The 20,971-nt window shown below is 47.9% G+C and overlaps 9 protein-coding genes across 9 annotated transcripts; 5 read left to right on the top strand and 4 right to left on the bottom strand.

The window, feature by feature from the left end:
- Window positions 1-495: 495 nt before the first annotated feature.
- On the bottom strand, window positions 496-782 carry F4817DRAFT_319946 (uncharacterized protein; the record flags this gene model as incomplete). Its single annotated transcript, XM_049301127.1, has 2 exons — window positions 496-679; window positions 733-782. The coding sequence occupies 2 exons, from the start codon at window positions 780-782 to the stop codon at window positions 496-498; spliced, it is 234 nt and encodes a 77-aa protein (XP_049155056.1).
- A 1,459-nt stretch (window positions 783-2,241) lies between these two features.
- F4817DRAFT_258224 (uncharacterized protein) lies at window positions 2,242-5,754 on the top strand. The gene is made up of 2 exons (XM_049299245.1): window positions 2,242-2,634; window positions 2,705-5,754. Exons 1-2 carry the CDS (start codon window positions 2,358-2,360, stop codon window positions 5,374-5,376), a joined length of 2,949 nt encoding a protein of 982 aa, XP_049155055.1. The 5' UTR covers window positions 2,242-2,357; the 3' UTR covers window positions 5,377-5,754.
- Window positions 5,755-7,597, top strand: F4817DRAFT_258225 (uncharacterized protein). Its single transcript, XM_049299246.1, has 4 exons — window positions 5,755-6,148; window positions 6,211-6,310; window positions 6,378-6,527; window positions 6,605-7,597. Exons 1-4 carry the CDS (start codon window positions 6,133-6,135, stop codon window positions 7,290-7,292), a joined length of 954 nt encoding a protein of 317 aa, XP_049155054.1. The 5' UTR covers window positions 5,755-6,132; the 3' UTR covers window positions 7,293-7,597.
- A 435-nt stretch (window positions 7,598-8,032) lies between these two features.
- Window positions 8,033-9,725, top strand: F4817DRAFT_350368 (putative purine nucleoside permease). Its single transcript, XM_049304934.1, has 3 exons — window positions 8,033-8,275; window positions 8,386-9,169; window positions 9,228-9,725. The coding sequence occupies exons 1-3, from the start codon at window positions 8,096-8,098 to the stop codon at window positions 9,584-9,586; spliced, it is 1,323 nt and encodes a 440-aa protein (XP_049155053.1). The 5' UTR covers window positions 8,033-8,095; the 3' UTR covers window positions 9,587-9,725.
- Window positions 9,726-9,952: 227 nt separating this feature from the next.
- Window positions 9,953-10,891, bottom strand: F4817DRAFT_319942 (bacteriorhodopsin; the record flags this gene model as incomplete). Its single annotated transcript, XM_049301126.1, has 1 exon — window positions 9,953-10,891. One exon carries the CDS (start codon window positions 10,889-10,891, stop codon window positions 9,953-9,955), a length of 939 nt encoding a protein of 312 aa, XP_049155052.1.
- A 1,358-nt stretch (window positions 10,892-12,249) lies between these two features.
- F4817DRAFT_319941 (carotenoid oxygenase) lies at window positions 12,250-14,213 on the top strand (the record flags this gene model as incomplete). The annotated part of the gene is made up of 2 exons (XM_049301125.1): window positions 12,250-12,278; window positions 12,338-14,213. 2 exons carry the CDS (start codon window positions 12,250-12,252, stop codon window positions 14,211-14,213), a joined length of 1,905 nt encoding a protein of 634 aa, XP_049155051.1.
- A 278-nt stretch (window positions 14,214-14,491) lies between these two features.
- On the top strand, window positions 14,492-17,588 carry F4817DRAFT_258181 (kinase-like protein). Its single transcript, XM_049299244.1, has 3 exons — window positions 14,492-14,837; window positions 15,015-17,315; window positions 17,497-17,588. Exons 1-2 carry the CDS (start codon window positions 14,791-14,793, stop codon window positions 17,161-17,163), a joined length of 2,196 nt encoding a protein of 731 aa, XP_049155050.1. The 5' UTR covers window positions 14,492-14,790; the 3' UTR covers window positions 17,164-17,315; window positions 17,497-17,588.
- F4817DRAFT_258164 (NAD(P)-binding protein) lies at window positions 17,498-19,502 on the bottom strand. Its single transcript, XM_049299243.1, has one exon. The coding sequence runs from the start codon at window positions 18,906-18,908 to the stop codon at window positions 17,832-17,834; it is 1,077 nt and encodes a 358-aa protein (XP_049155049.1). The 5' UTR covers window positions 18,909-19,502; the 3' UTR covers window positions 17,498-17,831.
- Window positions 19,503-19,817: 315 nt separating this feature from the next.
- On the bottom strand, window positions 19,818-20,964 carry F4817DRAFT_319938 (uncharacterized protein; the record flags this gene model as incomplete). Its single annotated transcript, XM_049301124.1, has 2 exons — window positions 19,818-20,659; window positions 20,715-20,964. 2 exons carry the CDS (start codon window positions 20,962-20,964, stop codon window positions 19,818-19,820), a joined length of 1,092 nt encoding a protein of 363 aa, XP_049155048.1.
- Between the last annotated feature and the right edge of the window lie 7 nt (window positions 20,965-20,971).

Below are 20,971 nucleotides of genomic sequence, written 5' to 3'. Positions count from 1 at the left end.
AGAACTCTAACCGTCGCATTCATCACTAATACCACTAGGGGGTCGGAAGGGGTTTTGTAGATATTCATCTTGCCAAACCTAACAATATCGCTTTTATCCAAACTCTCACATAGCTTTGGTCAGATTTGCTAAGATAGAGAGTACTTCACTCCTTCCGATAGCAACTAGCGGAATCGCCAGAGCACCCTCGCTGCGTTAGTATTACCAAACAGGCGTTGATATCTATAAGTATCATAGTAATAATGATTGATCATTTAGGAGGTTAGCTATAAGCTAGCCCCTGAAAGAGTGTATAAATCTGCTCCGTATATGAGCCTTGCAGTTATCCCTAACAGTTTACATATATTGCCAAAGAAACTGTATTAGCCCAAGGTAGAACTCGAGCATGAATTGCTCAGAATAACTTCAACGCTTCTCCGCCTAGCCTCGCCTTAAGTCTACTGGAAGTGAACTTCCACCCCATATCAAGCATCCTTTAGCAACTGGAACGGTGAATCATTGGCTCGCGTTGCGCCAGGCATTCTCGAACTTCCTAATCGCTTCCTTGGCCTTATCATCGTGTCCTTTTTCGTTCTCCCCCCTTTTCTTGGACGTGAGTACTCCGGAGAGTCGTTCGGACACAGTTGGCTCAGCACGAAGGAATTCTTGCAGCATAGAGTGCCGGTGGTGGTTTTGTTTACTAGAGCTAGGTCAGCTTCTGGGTTAGGGTGAACTACAACAAGTAGTACGTACCTGCTAGAGTCTCCCGAGGCCTGAGTTTCTTGGTCCTTTGAAGACGGCATAATTCTGAGATTTCAGTATTGCAACTTAGATAAAACTTTGTAGAGCTCTTAGTTTGATGAGTGTCTGGTAAGAGATGTTGTGGAAAGTACAGAGGCGACGGACTGGTTAGAACCTCAAAAACCATCGTTCTTATTGATGCATTTATACAAATCTAATCTGTCTCTTGGAGGCGCATATTGTCGAGAACCTTTTCATGTAATTACATCCAGTTAACATAACCTGAACTCTCAACTTGAGTTCAGGTTCTATCACAAGGTGGAGCAAGAAGCATGAAAATAACCTCGTTTTTCCGCAAGGGGCTCTAAAAATAGGTAGCTACGGAATACCGTAGCTATACATACTGAAAGTGTGCTTTGTTCTAGATGTTTTGTCTGAACTCCTAACAGGCTGTATTATCACGAGGTACCTTAGGTAGGTAATTAACATATTGCCGGCTGATCGTTATCTTCATCATGAAATAGTTCATGAAAAAGGCTCATATTGTAGCAAGTTTATTGGAGCTATTGGACGTCGTAACATAACCTGATTGTCTAAAGCTGACGGGCTCGCATTCGATAGCCTTCAGAGTTTGAAGTATAGGAGGTATTGTACTCGTCACGCACCTATTCCATGCCTAGCAGATATTCGGTAGCGAGTCGCATACCCCCACCTTTTTCAGGAACCCTCCCCGAAATAATACGCTATGGTGGTCGAGTCATATGTACTTGCTATGTTAAGGGATTCTAATGGTTACTAAAATGTACCCAGTACCTTGCATTGTGGTATTGGTAAACGGTAAACCTGACAGTAAAACCTGACGGCAAAACCTGAAGACAACCTGAAGACAACCCGAAGGCAAAACCTGATGCAACCTCCAATATTTAACCTCATAGAGCCATCAAGGCTCGGCGCTTGCATTGGGGCAGGGGCTTTAAGTCGAAGTCTGACTAAGACCGACAGCCTTCCTTACCTGGTGGCTTGATATCAGGCTTTGTATAAGATGGTGCCGTATCCAAATTAGATGTCTCCTACCCAGATCTCTACGGTCTAACTCACGATGCCTACCTCACCAGAAACCCGACGAATCACGGATAGAGAATGGGAGGATCGCAAGCTCCGTATATGCGAACTGTATATTGATCTCGGACGTAGGCTTGAGGGGCACGATGGTGTTATCGAGACGATGGCGAAAGAAGACTTCACCGCCACGTAAGTATCTCTTGGTATCAAGTTCAATCGTATATCTAAGGAATCGAATAACTCGATTAATGCCTCGCAAGGGTTCCACAATATGAACATAGGTTCCGAAAATGGAGGGTTCGCAAAAACATAAAGCGAGCTGAATGGGAAAGAATTATTCATGATACGCAGCAAGGAGGAGAAATAATTCGGATTAACCAGACGATCTCAAGACCGAAACTCCAGAGAGCCCAGCGTCGCTATACATGCAGAATACACCGGGGAGAGGAACAGGGTTCGTGACATTGTTAATACATAGGTAACTAACGTAACCCTCTGTAGACTAACTGGATTACATCTACCTAGTTTCACGTAACCATGACGTTACGGCCGTCGCTACAGCTGTTGATATAGAGATGGATGCCGTCAGGTCGAGTCAGGACATGCAACTTATATCGCCTAACCGGGATTCTATCGCCATCGACCACGATATACCCACGGCAGATTTCTCTAATTTCAACCCTTCACTACACGGGCCTGACAACCTCATCCGGGATGCAAGCCCACCCTGCAGCGGCGCCCCCCTCCCCGTCGGACCTGTTCTCATCAACCCCCTTCAAGCGAATCGGAATAGTCGATTGCTTTGGTTACCATCATTACCTTCTAGCCAGCTTGTGACTACGGTTATCAAGGGTAAGTCGAGACCGAAACGAATTATATAGATCGATCATTTCATTCTAGCTAACACCGCCACTTTCGATAGGCATCTTGGCGAAGACTAGCGATCCCAGACTTCTCGAGAAATTCTCGAATGCTATGACTAAATCAGACCCAACTTCCAGAGGCCCGACGCCCTCCCCGATTTTCGATATTTTTAAGAGCCTCTACTCTGTAGAGAACTTCGCTGGAGAGGACTGGAGTCTGGTTGAGAGCAAACCGGCCAGTATAGCTCTTGAGGCTCGCTTTGACGGCAGGTTAATTGCGTCAATCATCAACGGATTTGCGGGTCTCGAGAATGTGCCAGCCTCTGGTGTTCTGGGGGTCTTGGATAGACATCGTGCCATGCAAGAAGCGGTGATCGGGATTTTGAACATTCAATCAAGTCCCGAGGCCAAATCATTCGCCGAGAAACTTTTCCTGCTATATTTGCAAACCGACAATACTGAGGTGGTCAAGTACTTGCTTAGCACTAGGTTGGTCGATGCAAATGAAGCTGTGTATCATTGTAATGGCGAAAAATACACACCACTTGAAATTGCTGCAGTCAGCCAATCGTTCGAAGTCCTCAGGCTTCTCATTAGCGAAGGGGTCGACATAAATAAATCCTTTCGAAGGGAATACCATTTCAATGCATTACACTTGCTAATTCATCACTTGGATGATCGCCGATCGACACTTGACGACAATTTTTTGAGTTTAGTCGATGTTTTCTTGGGGACCGGAGCCGCCATATTGATAGATACTATCCAGGCGGCACTTAGATTTATTGATCCACGGCTCGCAATTCGTCTCATTGAGAACGTTGCTTCCCAAGCACCTCAAAAGCTCATTTCGCACAAGGATCTGCTCGAAGAGATCATCAAGAACCTCGAGAAAGAGTATGCGACGAGCATCATCAAGCTTATCATAAATAATTGCCAAAAATTAGGCAGAGCCCGATACTTGTCTAAATTTTATCTACATGTCGACAATGCCTTAAACGAGGCTGCGATGCGTGGGTATGACGAGCTGGTGGGAATCATGTTTCCATATGCATCAATTCCGGGTAAAGATAAATCATTCCAGACGGCAGTGGAGTTTGGATATCCGACAATTGTCGAATTAATACTGCAAAAGGATCCAAGCCTAGATGAAGATCTTGATTTAGATGGGGATACAAAAGACAGCGAGACCTTTATCTCCGCTCTCAGGTCTGGAGACCACAGTCGCCTTCGTTCCTTGGAGGAAAAAGGCGTTCTCAGTCATCTCCAAGGCTATAGGCTCGGCCAAGCGCTCACGGCGGCTCTCAAAGCCGGAAACTTGGAATACGCGACCAAAATATTAGATCTCGACCCCGACTTCGAATTTTACGAACCCATGGATCTTGACCTGGATGATAGCCAGCGTTTTAATGTGGCCGATGCTATGGATGCCGCTTTGGCTCATGATTTTTTCAATGATATTGCTTGGAAGCTCCTTGCTGTCGGCGTTACAACCCAAATGCCATTCTTTCGGCGCCTACGTCCGGCTCCGTTACTATACGTCGCGGTGGTAAGAAAGAGACCAGACTTTATAAAAATCATTATGGAAACTGGCTGCGATCCCGATATATTACGTGGGTCTTCCAATGAGGAATGGCGGATTCTAGAAGCGGCCATTGAATACTGCGAGTACTCAGTCTTTGAAGATATTTTGAAAGCTTGTCCTCGTCTAATATTCCCCTCAGATCGCCTTTTGAGACTCGTACTAGAGAAAGGACATGTGGACTTGTTCTTGAACATGGTCAAATCTGGTCCTCAACACAGGAAAAGCATGGCGTTACAAATTGCGGTAGAGTGTGAAAATGGATCGGTACTTGAAAAACTAATTTCACTCGGCGCTCGTGCGGATAATGACGACGTCCTAGAAATAGCCATCGAGTATCATCCTTCAATGGTTAGGCCACTTCTAGACCGATTTTGGAAAGCTTTCCCGCAAGGTCGTGCTGGATATGGCCAGGGGATTGTCCACGATGCACTTAGTAACTGCTTGGAGTCACCTGAGTTTCTTGACCAGGTATTTGCTTGGGATCTTGTAAGGTTGAATGTCAACTACCAAGCATACCCAGGCCGGGAAACTCTGCTTCTTAGGGCAATCGAAACAGAGAATCCTGGCGTTGTCAAAAAGTTTATTGATGCTGGTAGTGAAGTCAATAGCGTTGAACGGGATAATATGCACTCAGATGGTTATGTCATGACAACACCACTTTTGACTGCCATCAAGAATGGGATCGTAGGAATAGTACAGCTCCTCATTGATAATGGCGCGGATGTGAACAAGCCAGCGATGTACGGTATAAGACGGACTCCTCTCCAGAAAGCTACTGAAATGAACAACCTCCCCATCGTTCGTTTGCTGCTTAGTAACGGCGCTAGAGTCAACGGCAAACCTTCAATGTTCGATGGAGGTACGGCGCTACAATTCGCAGCTATCCGGGGCAACTGCGAGATGGCAACGATTCTCATAGAGCATGGAGCTGAATATAATATACCCCCACCTTTTGGAAGACGCGGACGTTGGCCTCTGGAGGGCGCGGCCGAGAACGGCCGTCTCGATATGATAGAGCTTCTCTGGAATGCTCCCTGGGATCCTTTCGACAATAAGCAATATGAGAGTGCTATGCGGTATGCAGAAAGGAACGGCCATTTCGGCTGCAAGGAGAAGATAAAAGAGTTGATGGCGAGATCCTCATCGTGAAACAGTATCTCCTTTCCTACAATTTCTTGGCCCACATGAATACATGTAGTAAGCTCTGAAGACTACATGTTTACTTAATGTTAGGATCTTGAAGCTCGCTCTTGAACATAGCACAAACGCCAACGCTGCTAAACAGGCATGTTATGGCGGTGCAGCGTTCGAGTTGACTACGAAAACGGATGATGGTTGACCAAGGTCATCTTACTTCGATCGAACACTAGGGGGTTTTCTTCCACGTCATCACACCTATATTTTTCAACGACTAGCCGGCTTTGATAAATAGCCTTCTAGAAACGTCAGATAGAAGTGGAATGATAATACGAGACCAGGGAATTGTCTTCGTTCGTAAATGCTTTCTACTGGGGAAAAGGCGTAACTACCTAGCCTTCAATCAGACGATCCGTGTTGGCATTTCGGGGGCCTAGGGACCCGGAGTTCCATGGTGGTGGTGCATATATACGCGGCTTCGGGCGGTCGCGTGCATATGCACATGATGAGCTGAGGGGATTTAGTTATAGGTAATAAGGCCGGTTATCTCTAGAAATAGGAGGTAGTTAGGCTTTTTCGTTTTATATTTCGTACCTGTTATTGACCTTTAAATATCATCTCTGTTCTTTCGGGAGAGCTAAAAACCCCTAAACCCCGATCGGAACCTGAACGCAACTCCCTAGAGAAGTCACAAGGATAAATCGGAAAGGGATAGGATATCTACACGCCAATTCTCTATTTTCTTCCTATCTTGTATCCTATATAGCCATGGCCAATCCGTACGGTACGTTGTATATTGCCATGGAGGCTTCCACTCAAAATTAACGGCTCTCTTGTCTAATGCAGCGGGTATCAACTTTTGGATATACCCCCCTAATAGAGCTGCGGCCATTATATTCACAATTGCCTTCTTCATTTCGGCGGCGATACATTTCTGGCAATGCTAGTGAGTAGTCTTTAATATCATCTCTCGACTATGTCTGAAACTAACCAACGTTCGCCCGCTACCCCAGTCGCAAAAAATTCTTCAGAGTGACAGGACTTTTCGTCGCTGGTGGTTTACTCTATGTCATCGGATTCGCATTCAGGGTTAACGGCGCATTTGGGAACTGGGACCAGCTGGGTCCGTTTGTCGTGAGCGTTGCGCTCATTTGCGTTAGCCCGTACGTGTACTGCCTTACCTGCGCTGCTCAAGTGAAATGGAGGGATACATCGTACTGACAGGACCGTTATAATCTAGACCACTCCTATCTCTCGCCAATTACGAAATCCTCGCTCGGGTTTTCTACTACGTGCCCTACTTCTCCCCGATGGAGCCGGGGATGGTGCTCTCGACGTTCGCCTTTCTCTCCATAGTGATAGAAGGGATAAACGGAGTCGCCTCTTCTTTCATAGCGAACCCGAAAAGCGATCCTGAGACGGGCACTGCTTTGATGTGGGCAGCTTTGGCCCTTCAGCTCGCTATCATCGTGTTCTTCTTAGTCCTTGCTGGATCTTTCCACCTGCGCTGTATGCGGGCCGGCATCGCGGGGGCTAAGGGTATTCGGTACTCTCTCACCACGCTATACGTGAGCATGGGACTCATCCTGATGCGAACGATCTACCGTGGCGTAGAACACTCCGTACTGGCTGTGGCTAATACCGAGTGGCCTTTCTACATTTTTGAGGCCTTTCTCATGCTCATTAATATGCTCATGTGGAATGCCATGGACCCGAGTCGCTTCCTTCCCGCTAATTTCAGAACACACCTCACACGCGATGGAGTGACAGAAGTGACGGAGGCAAAAGTTGATAACCCACAGCCTTTTGCTTTTAAAGTGTTGGTTGTGTTGACACTGGGCGTATACCGTAGCCCTAAGCCCAAGGATAAGATGTCCCAAGAGACTGACGCAAGTGGAGATGGGGAGCGGCCTGTGGAGTTGGTGTAAAAGCCTGCCCTATTTTTTTTTTCCACTTATACATGCTCTAGCTTTATCTTCCTGTGCGCAGCGTCGAAAAGTAGATGATAAATTATTTTCTAATTACCCCTACTATAGACGTATTAAGCGACCCCTGAAGGAACTAGTGCCTATGGAATCCTCGCTTCAGTCGTCGAAGCTCTTTAAACGAAATTGAAAATGCCGAGGATCATACGTATAACGATACATGGGCCAAATTAATGACTAACAGAATGATGTAAAGTTCTGATTGTATTTTGAGTAACTATAGTTAGATGTATGCATGTCTTTGTGTCGTAGAACTTGTTGTGGGGGCTAGATAAAAAACCACGGAAAGGTCCAAAATGTCTTAGTCTTCATCGTTCCTATTTGTCGCCTCTTTCAACTATGCTCCTCTTTGGGTAGCCACCTATCGCCTGTATACGATGGTCTTGACCATAAAGAGACAACAATTGGAACCCTATGCGAGATAAGATGGTACTCCACTGTTATACGAAGATATATAACGCAGGTACTGTCGAATAAACAGCCATCACCATTCTTTAGAAGAAGATAAAAATTCCCGCTAGACAAAACCGGCCAAATCGGCACCTGCAATTCAGCACTCAATCTATGTAGAAAGCCGAAGGTCTCGGCTCCGGTGGAGCATCTAATGATAAGCCTCGCCGTCATCGCTTGGTCGTCGAGGACCCGAAGTGCTACTAGATAAATACCTCCTGTTAAGGTTCATGGCTTTTTGGAAGCTGTTTTCAATGTAGATAACTTACTTCACATATGTAGTAATTTCTATTGATATGTTTAATATCATGTTGCTATTGAATCTTGTCTTAATCGCTCTGTTGGGCGAGGCCCGGTCGATGGCTAGGAATGTGCATGCTTCCACCAGAGCCTCGGACTGCGTCAATAACGCGACTTTGACGAAGAATCTGGGCGACTGTGGTAAAATAACACCCAAGGTCGTAATCATCAGCATGGTAAGTCTTGGAGTCCTTCCCCTATGATTACTCCGTCTCGCGGACGGAGAATTCATATCCCAGTACATACCTAAAAGATATGTAGCTAAAATCGAACATGAAAACCATAGTTCACCCCAGAAGCAGAAATATGGTACACGAACTCGCCCAACAGTTCTCTCGGCAACCTCCTCGCCCACAACATCTCCGTGCCGGGGCTCTCCCCCCTATTCCCATACGTGCACTGCAACGCACTCGGAGAAGTATGCCAGCTCACAATGGGCGAGGCAGAAATCAACGCCGCAACATCCGCCACGGCATTCCTCTTCTCCAGCCTCTTCGACCTTAGCAAGACGTACTTCCTCATGGCCGGCATCGCCGGCATAAGCCCCAAACTCGGCACGCTGGGCAGCGTCGCGCTGTCCAAGTTCTCCGTGCAAGTCGCGCTGCAGTACGAGTTCGACGCGCGCGAGATGCCCGCCAACTTCTCCACCGGGTACCTGTCGTACGGCGCGTACGCGCCGGACGAGTACCCCTCGATTTTCTACGGCACCGAGGTCATGGAGGTGAACGAGAACCTCCGAGATGCCGCTGCCGAGCTCGCACGCGGAGCACAGTTGGTTGATTCCGCAGAAAGCGCCAAGTATCGCGCATTGTACGGTGCTAGCGGCGAGGTATATGCGGCTGCGACGGGGGGACCCAGCGTTATTAAGTGCGACTCGGCGACTAGCGATGTTTATTACTCTGGTACTATGCTGAGCGAGGCGTTTGAGAACACGACGAAACTCTGGACGAATCAGAGCAGCATAACGTATTGTGTCTCAGCGCAGGAAGATACTGCTGTTTTGAATGCGTTGATGCGGGCTGCAGTCTGGGGTCTTGTTGACTTCTCGCGGGTTATTTTGATGAGAACTGGTGCGTACCTAATTTACACCTATTCGTCCTATCGAGTGGAGAAACTAACATGTTGAAGGTTCTGATTTCGACAGACCCCCGCCATCAGTCAGTGCTTTTCAGCATCTACGCCTTCTGGACCAAAACGGTTTTGACATCGCGGTTAAGAACATTTATCTGGCAGGAGTTGAGATCGTGAAAGGCATTATAGCTGGCTGGAACTCTTCATACGACGCTGGAATCAAGGCGACGAACTACATAGGGGATATCCTTGGCACACTAGGCGGAGAGCCTGACTTCGGCCTAGGGAGTGTCTTTGGCGGAGTAGGTTTTTCGACGGGTTCAAGTACGGAAATAGGTTTATCAAAGAGAGCGGTTTCTACAGAGAGAAAGGGTAGGAAGGTAGGTGGGCGGGTGGAAATAAAACGCCGTACTTAATATTGAAAACTCTGAAGACTGTAGCATTTGGAGATTACCAGCAATGTTGCGGGCATGATATGTTTGTTCTTATTACTGCCTAGGTTTAAGTATATGAAATATGATGGTTCTAGATTTTTCTCCATCTTATTAGTGAACTGCGTGCCAGCTATAATTACTTCCGCTGGTCATGTAATCATATGCCAACATGCTGCGAATATCTACATCTAACCCCCAAGTTGACAACATAATGGCGGTAGCGAGTTGAAGATAATCAGTAGCGGCCTCAAGTGACGATACAATATTCAAGTATATTTAGGTCAAATAGGGCTGATTCTCACACGGCCGACGACGGCTGGTCGTTCTTCTTGATACCAAAATTATAGCTCATACGGCGGTATTGGTAGTAGTGGGATGGTCGTTAGTGGTGGTAGTAGTAGTAGTAGGGCCACCGACATTTGCCCCAAGGCCTTCGGGGTGGATATCGGCACCATGATTGTACTTCTCGCCATTGGTATGGCCGCGATTATGGACGCGTAGACCTAGCTGTGAACTGCTAATGTTGCGGTGACCCCAGATGAGGAGGCCGCCGAAGACGGGCTTGGCTAGGACATCCAAAACACCATAGAATACGGCCTCTCCATCAGGGTGAATGACGTTGCCACCCTCGCTCAGACCCCAGCAAATAGGATACAAGAACCAAATCAATATAAGAAAGTTGCCGCATAGCAGAAACGTTTTCTTCGCGTCTCCACCTAGAATCGAAGCGTGTCGTCGAGCGTTGACCAGCAGTTCATAAACAATAAATAATAGAGCCGCCGCGCCGAAGGCCCAAAATCCCCACTTGAACCGAGTTCGAGTTAGAGCACCGATTAGGCCAGTAATAATCATAATCTCGTCGGCAAAAAGAGTGACTAAAATCGTTGAAGTTGGTGCTCCGGCAGTCAGGAGAAGGTCGAGAAGTAGCAAAGGTGTAGTTACAACCCAATCTAGATAGCGGGCGTAGAATATTTCTCGGGTTCCTGCCGCTCCCACCAAGTGTCTACCGGGTCGGACGAATTCAGCCTGAATGGGAACTTGGCCGAGATTTGACCCCATCGCGTAATAAGCGATACATGCGATGGCCGTTATACCCGCGGTGATGTAGTGAAATACACGATCACCCCGAGGTTTCATGAAAGATAGGCCCATGAAGAGGAGAGTACAGAAACCCATCAAGGCACATATTGCATAGTACCAATCTGAACCGTGATGGGTGATTTCTAAATTGGCATGCTCGCCAACGACCCTATTGATGTTAATTGCTTGATTTCCAGGTCCAGACATTTTAGTGGTAATATGCGCAGCGCAGTTTCGAATAGTGGTAGAGTAGGTGAATTATAGAATGCGGATATGTGTCTGATTCTTAGTTAATGGTTGAAGGCCGACACTGTCTCTACGTGGACGCACAACAGGATATTTGAATGCAATATCCAACCCAGATGGAAGCGTGGACAATCTTGTCAATGGTGACTTCATTATCTCGTAGAGCACATCAGTAGATGACACGATCATGTCATGTTGCTGCAATCTTGAGAACCTACTAGACTGTCTCCTTTTTACAAGGTGCTAACCATGTCCCTGTGAATGTATGACGAACTCTCAATCAAGGAAGATACAACCTAAGCTGACGTTCAAATGAACTTCAGATCGGGTAACAAGGAAACTCTAAGGAAACTCTGCTGCATACATGAGAGGGCGCCCTATTACTTCAGGGTTCTCTAGGCTGGGATATGTTCAGGGGTTAGAAGCTGACTCGAACATGACCAGGGGGGTAGTATATTTAATTATATGGCCAGTGTACCACAGAATCGCGCGTGTCGGTGCATACTGACAAGTGGATATAAGGCGAATTAGGTAAATAGAGCTCCTTATTGTCACGAGATTTGAGTTTTGACAGTAGTGCTGTCTATCTCTAGCCCCCCGAGCTAGCCGGCCGCGGAATTCGTGATATCATCCAACTGAAGGATAGAAGCAGCTATTTCACAACGCCCCTCTCAAAGTTTTTACCTCTAGATCCATGTTGCAGGGCTGAAGTTTAAGACCGGTAGGGAATGGAACATGTTCCCTCTGTCGTACTACTCATACATTTCCTCGAAGAGTTGTGACGCTTTAGTTGAACATCCATATGATCATACTTCACCGTCCTCAAGTGCGGTTGTCTTTCCGCTAGTTGGAATGCCAGACTATTTACCTTGGCATTGAAGTAATTGCATCATGGGCTGTTTGGGTGTTTCATGGTTCATTTCCGAGGGATGAGAAGTGTTGGTGAGGTTTTTAAGGTCTTGTAAGTTTTACTTCGTAGATTAGGTGATTGTTCGTAAAACCGCCTTGCTGTGTACCTAGCTATCGTCCTCTGTTGTTTTTGGTGTATGTCGTCATCGTAATCCCATGACACATTATACTTCGCCCGTACAGGTGATGCCAAATATAGAGGGACGGCCGATGAAACCTACATGTAGTCAGAATTAGCATGATTTGTATAGGTTGGATCCCGATTCAAACTATACTAAACGCTAGCCCTTATATTATTGGCGTAGTCCAAAGTCAGCACGGAACTGTCGTAGTTAGGACTGGTCGTTTCCATACGATCTTACTAGACATCCTTTAATAGTTGGTCTATATGTATGTGAATCAGCTAAAGCATGACAGGACAGAAACAAAATTCACACCCGTAAGTGTTTAGATAGAGCTTGGAAGGAACATCTAATACTCATTGCTGACTGAATATAGGTATCTGTCTGGAAATTTTGCGCCTATCAAACGAACTCGAATACTAACACGATGCTCTAATACCGGACATATTCCGAGAGAACTCGCGGGAGGTCAATATGTCCGTAACGGCGGGAATCCGACTATCAATGACAACCAAGGGAGAGATTTGCACTGGTTCGACGGCGATGGCATGCTCACCGGCGTCCTCTTTAAGCGTGGGAAAGAGCGCGGTAATATCGAGCCAGAGTTCGTGAATCAGTACGTCTTGACAGATATCTACTTGAACGCAAAGGACGGCAACAATTTGAAGCGGCCTCTACTACCTAGTATTGCAACATTACTTAGCGCTCCGTTAGTAGCTATCATTGTGGCGGTACTCAGGTCATTGATTCTCATATGCCTATCGAGATTACCAGGATCTAAAAGAGCCGTCAAGAAGATTAGTGTTGCTAATACTGGCGTGATATATCACGATGGTAGAGCTTTGGCGACCTGCGAAAGTGGGCCACCGATTAGATTCCATCTCCCTAGTCTAGAGACCATAGGGTGGTATAACGGTCGAAAGGCAGAGAACGAGGGTATTTTAGACGATAAAGTGGGCTTCGGTGGGAATGGATTGCTGGCGTTTATGAGAGAATGGACAACTGGTCATCCACACGTTGACCCTATTACGAAGGAGCTCATCTCATTCCATGCCGTCTTCATTAAGCCGTTCGTTTACTATTCGATAGTCCCATCAACCAGATACCCAGCTAAGGCGAGTGATCCAGGACCGAGATTTGACATACCAGTTCCTGGAGTGAAATCGCCTAAGATGATGCACGACTTTGGGGTTGCGGCACGCCACACAGTCATAATTGACCTTCCCCTATCTCTGGATCCTATGAACAGCGTGCGAGGGAAAACAATTATTTCGTACGACCCAACTGAGCGATCGCGGTATGGCGTCTTTCCTCGATATGAGCCACATAAGATACAATGGTTCGAAACGAATCCGTGCGTAATCTTTCACACGGCCAATTGTTGGGAAACTGGTTTGGTAATACCAGAAGTCGAGACGTGCGTTCACCTTCTTGTTTGCCGTCTCACTTCAGCATCGATTGTGTACAGTGCCGGTGCACTTACACCGCCTCTGCTTAAGCCGGTACCCCCAGAATACTTCGAAGAGGAGCAATGCAGGCTATACTATTATAGTTTTCCGCTCGTCAATACGGAATCGGGCGAGCTACCGATGATCAGAAATCAATGGGCTTTATCAGCAATTCCCTTTGAATTCCCGACAGTATCACCGTCTCACGCCATGAGTTCAGCCCGCTACATATATGGCTGCAGCACGGGTGGCATGTCCTATTCTGCAGCCCTCGGAAAAGGGGCCAAAATCGCGTACCTAGCAAAGATGGACGCAACGACGCTGATTGACCAAGGCATTACTCATCCACCGCAACAGATCAAAGGTTGTGTTGATACCCGAGGCGTTGACGAGGTAATGCAGAGCACAGACGAAAATGATCCGGTAAAGCTTTTCCAAATGCCCCAAGGTTGGTTCGCACAAGAACCGCGTTTTGTACCGCGTGCAAATCCCGCGACGGAGGATGACGGTTGGTTGCTTACTTATGTGTTTGACGAGTCCCAGCTTGATGATAAAGGGGAATGCCGCGATGACGCTGTTAGCGAGCTTTGGATTATTAACGCGATAAACATGAGAGACATTGTAGCAAGAATTAGGCTACCTCAACGAGTACCTTACGGTTTACACGGTGCTTGGTTTTCTGAAGACGAAATTGTTGGACAAGAACCATTCGATGCGGTTAGGCGGGAAACGGCTACACCAGAGGTTGATATACAAAGTCCACTATCAACTATGAGAGACACTATCGAGAAATGGATCGGGTGATAGGAAGTATAGTGAAACCTTGTCGCTCGGGGGCTCTGGCATGTGTATCCTGAATTGTGATACGTGGATATGTTTACAGCTGGATTGAATTAAAAACAACAGTGGTTCGCTAAACTAATATGTTTACCTTTTTACATCTTTACGTCATAACAGCAAGGGTCTTGCAACGGAAGGCGAGAACTTACCACCCGAAGGTAGGTGGTAGGTGGTAGGTGCCTCCTAATGTACCTAACAATACGGGTAAGAAGGGCTTGGAAAGCAGCTGACATGGAAGGTTTAGCGTACCTAATTCTGGGGAAGGCGCTTTCTATCTGATTTGCCGCTAGAATTCAATACATCACCCCATTGCATCTCCCGGATCCATTGTCCAACCAAATAAAAATCATATCATACCAAAGAAAAAAGAAAAGCATACACCTTGTTGATTCACGAAGGACAGTTCCTTTCACACCACATACTTCATTTACCAGTTTATCTATATAGTATAAAATGATGAATATGAACTGCGAATACTCATGATCATCACGTCTCTTCAGTCTCCGCTATTACCAAATGGTACCTGTCTAGCTGTCGCGTAATGGAGTTGATTCCGTATACGGCTCGAGACGGTCGTGAAATTGTGTTGTACGTCATTCCCTTTTCCCATTTACGACGCCCCGCTATGATGACCGGTCATCTCAGTTTGAGTTGGAGAGAGAAAGAGGACCGAGTCTGAATTATTATTATTATCATTATCATTATCAACGTGTTCAATATGTTATAACCCCCTAGTTTATGCTGCTAAATATATTTGTGTCTTAGACGATATCGCAATGCTATCGTTGTCCGTGATCCCTCGTCGCAACGCCTCGAGATTCGAGGCGCCACCATAACAGAATGTCCCACTTGCCACCAGTCTCTTCGTCCACCCTCACCCGACCGACACTTCGATTCCTCAACTCAAGCACCTGAATCTTATGTCGACCCAAACTATTTTCGCATGCTCCAAGCAGGGCATGACGAAGATGCGCAGCATGCTCAACGGCAGCCTCCACCGAGTCCCATACGTCGACTAACACAACCCACATTGCCAAGCGGTGGTCCGAGACCCCAAGAAGTCGAAGATGCTGAGTTCATATCGAGCTCGCCCACCCCCAAGGAGGGAGCACGTATAACAAGAGATGCATTCAGTCCTAATTACTTTCAGAGGTTCTTTGTCGAGGAGAGGGAACTCGGCCGGGGCGGCAAGGGTGTCGTACTGCTAGTTCGCCACGAGATTGATGGTTGTGCTCTTGGCCACTTCGCGTGTAAGCGGGTTCCCGTGGGGGACGATCATGCATGGTTAGAGAAAGTCTTAATAGAAGTCGAGCTACTCGCCAAGCTCTCGCACCCTAATCTAGTGTCTTATCGGCATGTCTGGCTGGAGGACGTGAAGACGACCCGCTTCGGACCAAGCGTCGCTTGCGCCTTCATCCTCCAACAGTACTGCAACGGCGGCGACCTATTACGCTATGTCGTTGGGGATGAGCCCAAGCAATCTACAAAGGAGGAACTTATAGCTCGGATGCGCCGCAAGTCAAGGGGCGCTGCTGATGAACCCCATAGCCTTCTCCCCTCTTCACGCCGTCTATCGTTCGAGGAGATATATTCCCTCTTCAAAGACATCACCTCTGGCCTCGCCTATCTCCACGGTGCCAACTACATTCACCGTGACTTGAAGCCTAGCAATTGCCTCTTACATCATGAAAGTGGGAAGCTTACCTGCTTAATCAGCGACTTTGGCGAAGTACAGCCCGAAAATGCTATCCGAAACTCGACGGGGACAACCGGCACAATCTCCTATTGTGCCCCGGAGGTCCTAAAGAGAGATGCCGAAGGTCGTCTTGGTAATTTTACAACCAAGTCTGACGTGTTCTCGCTGGGCATGGTTCTGTATTTCTTATGCTTTAGTCGACTTCCCTATGTGAATGCCAATGCCGTTCAGGAAGAACTCGAGGACATTGACCTGCTCCGAGCAGAAATCGCTGGTTGGAAGGGCTTCCGAGACGAGAAGCGGGAGCGGCCTGACCTCCCTTCGAAGCTCTACAAGCTACTCAAGAAGATGCTAGCTCTCAACCCCGCTGAACGACCCAGCGCCACGGAAGTACTGAGTGTTATGAATCACGAATCATATCATGGCGGCCTACGAGGGCGAAGTACAAGCCCTTCTATCGGTCTCCAGGGACGACGGATTCAAAACCTTGACTCACCTATGCCTCCCAGTACCCCCGTTCCTGACCCTCAGAAGCACCATCGTAACATTTTAGTCCCCGAGGAAGTTGTGACATCCCCTAGCGAGGGAAACTCACCAGCGACGAGTCATGCGCCGGAAATAGACTACCGTAGCAGCCTTCAAAAGTATGGCACGCCTAGCACACCTCGGACACCTCGGCACCGTCCGCAGGCTATGACCCTATCACGAAGTCATGAAGATCTTCTACGTTCATCCCCAGAGCGCGGCCGTGCTACTGGGATTGTCCATTCGCAGCCAGCTCCTACTCTACATACATCACTATTACTGGCACCCCCGGCCGGTGCATTAGGAACATTAGAGCAGCAGACCCGAGGTAGCTTAGTTTATCTCGCTCGTCGCCACGCTTACTCAGTAATATTTACCCTTCGGCTAGTTATATTTCTAGTCAAAGTCGTATCAATCGCTAGGGCATGTTGGCCCTTTACCATGAGTCTCGGGGTCGGGGTACCCCTTCTCGGCCTAGCTGGAATTGACCTTGGCATACCTTTGCGGAGTGATACAGTCTTGTCTAGCCACGAAAGGGAACAGCACGGGCATGTTGAACCTGGTTTGTCACATTGGAGCTGGGGTTTAAGAGGGAGTTTTGTACTACTTACGTTTCACTTCGTTGCCTTGTGGGCCCTCTCCCGGCTGGGCGTTGTATGTGTTTCATTCGGGGACACTTGGACGGACTGGTAATTTATAAACCCGGCTGAAAAACATTACAGTCATATACAGCATGGCTCGGTTGTCTATCAATATCTTCTTTATCCTAATTGTGTCCGGGAGGCCGGGAGGAACGGATATCAAAATTTTCACCCGAGATCGTTTACTAGACGAAATAGTTTAAGGTAAACCTCTCCGCGAGCCCCTTCTTTCACACACATACGTCTTACGCATAGAATACACGCCTAAGACTTCTAAACCTATCGCCTACAGTCCGCCAGCCATACCGCGACTACTTATAGCTACTCGTTTCCCTTTGTTACCCCTAGAGTCCTAACTTTTGCGTCTATTCCTAACAGTTCTCAGTGTAAGGCGACGGGACGACGGGACGACGGAAATACATATTCCCTTTCATTCCGATATAATTAGGAGGGCTATGTTAGTACACACCATACCACACCATACAGTCACGTTCTCTACAAGTGTAAAGAAGCAATAATAGGTACCTAGTCATCATCGAACTATAAGTATCAACATTGGAAAAGACAGAAGTGAATTGGACGCGGCTTGGCGTGAGGAGTTGAGTCAGGATCGACGACGAAAATAATGTTTCTCAACGGCTACTATATACATCTTTTCTTTGCGTCCAAGAATTGCATATTCTAATGGTTAGAGATTAGGCACCTAGGTAATATAGATATTTATCGCTTCTCATGTCCCCTCCGCGCCGCCTCCTCGTACGCCATGCGATGCACATTCCCAACCCTCTCCTTAACCCTTAGCACGCCCTCGTGGCCCCTCCGAGCCGCCTCCTCATACGCCATGCGATACACATGCAGGCCCTCCCAGAACGGCAGCCTCTTGTCCGTCCACCCCGTCAATCGCCGGATCTTGCTACTGTCAACCCACTGGCTATGGCCCAGCGCAACGTACGCCGACAAATCGGCCTCAACCCCATTCGGCGCCCGCACTACATCGCGCAGCCCGTACTCAACCTTCAGCGCCTCGGCAATCATGGCCAGCGTCTCGTACCGCGCAGCAGAGATATTAAAGCACTGCCCCGCAACCGCATCCCGGTCCGCGTGCTCAGCAAGCGCGACGTAGGCTTCCGCGCAGTCGTCGATATGGCACCCGTGGATAATGGTGCCGAAATCAAACGGGATTTCCAAGACGCGCGATTCGGTCCGCGCGGCGGAGGCCGCGAGCTCGAAGGCTAGGCCGTAGTAGCTGCTGTCGTAGCCGTATACGGGCGTGGGCCGCAGGAGCGCCGCGTCGAATAAGTCTTTCTGCTCGAAGATCTTGGGACACCCGAACGCGCGCTCTTTTATTATGTCCATGGGCTGGAGCGGCGAGGCCTCGGTATGCGGGGCGAGACCTGGGGACCCGTGGGTGCCGGTTGTCCCGTAGTCTTTGCACCCGGAGCTCGCGAGGACGAGGGGGCGGGTGCCGTGTGCGTTGGAAGTCGCGGCGAGTTTGCGGATGAGGGAGATGGCGGCGTCGTAGTGCGCTCCGAAGGGGATTTGCTCTGTGCAGGAGACGATGACGTCGAGGGTCTTGGTGTGCTTGGCTAGGTCCGCCGGGAACGTGGCGTCTGTGGAGATGGATCCGATGATGGGGATGATTTCCTCAGAGTACAAAGTGCCAGCTGCTTCGGGGCGCCGGATCAGCCCGTAGACGCGCCAGCCGGCGCGCACAAAGGCCCGGCATACGGCGGAGCCGATGTATCCGTTTGCGCCGGTGACGAAAACGGATTTCTTGGGGGATGTGGATTGGGCCATGGTGACGTCACTGAAGCGTTTAGGTTTGGAATATTGCTCTTTGATTGTGATATCGTCATTTTGGGATCACGATGAAACATATACTTTATTTATACTATGTCTACGTTCGTTGTACGTGCAGTTGACGTTGTTGAATAGGGGTTAGAAATTTGTAATCGCTATGCTGTGAACAGGCACTTTGGGTTTGTGATGCCGGGGTAGATTCAACGATCAAGGTAGCTCGGAGCAATAGAGGCTCCGCTTGATACCCTGATTACATACCAAACCGTCCTGGGATAACTGAATACGGATTGTTGGACCGCCTCGAATGTTGTTTATCCCGTTACGGTTAGGGTGCTCAGGGGTTGAACGTACTTGAGAACTTCAACTCTTGAATTCAGATAGCTGCTTTAGGTAATCTATCCTGTTTAGAGCTATTGGTTACTTTCATATGTAGGTGTAAGACGTTGTTGGTTCTCTCGGCCCATATGCCGATAACATGTGTTGGTGATGGAGGAAAATTAATTACACCGTCTTATGAAGCAACCTGCAAATGATAAATATGATATATTCATATCTACCGATTCGACCAATTTTAACTTTGTTAATACCTACCTAACCTACCTATGTTATCTATTCGATAATGTTACTGGTCTGCTGGTAGGTAGTCTGTAATCGATATTTACACATCTGTTGCGCATCGAGGGTGAGATACTTGATTTCAGACATAGTGCAACCTGGAGGAAATGGCCAAAATAACGAGATCGGGTATATATATGCATGGGTTTGTTTATGATGACTTACAACTAGCCACTATCCTGGGTATCTCTGATGACATGACCAGAAGAGCTAATACCGACGCCGGAACTTTCACAACGCTTGCTAAAATGATTGAAAAATAAACATAGAAGGACTTAGTGAAGACGGCGGTTAATCTGATAGTGCAGGGGAAGCCGTTGAACTGCTACTTCCTACGTATTGGCCGGCCATGTCTTGATCGTGAAGCAATTGCCACTTAGTGTGGGAAGCGTTAATGTGATCCCTCAAATCTTCAACCCTTGCGTACCTCTCTGTTCTGCCGCTTGAGGTACATAAAACACACCCAAACCCGTCGTCGCAATGTGATTTCCCGAGGAATCGGGCTGTAATCTCAAACCCTTCCTTCACCACGAAGGCGGTCTTATCTTCGGTCTGCACTCCGTTCCAATCATACCCACATCTGCAGTTCTGATTATCTGGCATTTCTTTTCGAAGATTAACTTGATATTCCAATGCCTCAGGGCAAAACATGCTGAATACGCTATTCTTTGGTTGCGGACCATAATCAGATGTGATGGTTGTGTGGATTGATTGAAGATCGTCTGGAATTTGCTTGGGAGTTAGTGGCGGGGACGGTGGTTCTGATTGAGAGTTCGGCGGCTTGGTAGGGCTTTCTCCGCCGTATTTTGACTGTGCGTACCCGGCTGTGTCGCCATCAATACTGCTACTGTTATTATCGGCGACCGGATTGGCTATATCCTCTTCGGACGTTATAACACTAAGTCTCGACCGCCGTCTGGCCCCCGGCAGGATTTGTGGCACTAGACGGCCAACGGCAACTCGTTTATATTGACTAGCCAGCGCGGCCAAGCAGGAGATACGAACACTTTCCGACACACGAATAGCTTCGAAGAGCTCAAGTGAGCCGTTGTCGGCACGAGTCGCTTTGCGTAGAGCATATATGCGCTCCTGTAGACGTTCGAGGTCGCGTTTTAAGCTCTCGCGGCATACATCTGCATCTTCTAATTAGGAGATGTAGGTGAAAGTACTATATTCAAGGTAACTCACCGTCTCCAACCGAGAACCCAGTGCCGAAGATGTCTACCCCACTATCAAATGCCTCCTTAATTTTGCTTGGGGAGAAACTCAAAGACGTGCTTAAAGCACATGTATTGGTTCGGCCTATATTGCCTCTGGCATGATTCTCGTAGTGATTCTCCTGCCATTTTCGGTGTTGCCATTTGGTGTAGTATTCTAGGCCGGCTGCGTATGTTGCAACCAGAGCCTCGACGACAGCGCCTACAGTGCTGAGATCCATCAAATTC

The sequence above is a fragment of the Daldinia loculata genome (assembly GCF_022478755.1).
Source record: "Daldinia loculata strain CBS 113971 unplaced genomic scaffold F4817scaffold_69, whole genome shotgun sequence".
Taxonomy (NCBI): domain Eukaryota; kingdom Fungi; phylum Ascomycota; class Sordariomycetes; order Xylariales; family Hypoxylaceae; genus Daldinia; species Daldinia loculata.
The sequence above is the reverse complement of the archived record's forward strand: the minus strand, read 5'-3'. Positions and strand labels throughout refer to the sequence as shown.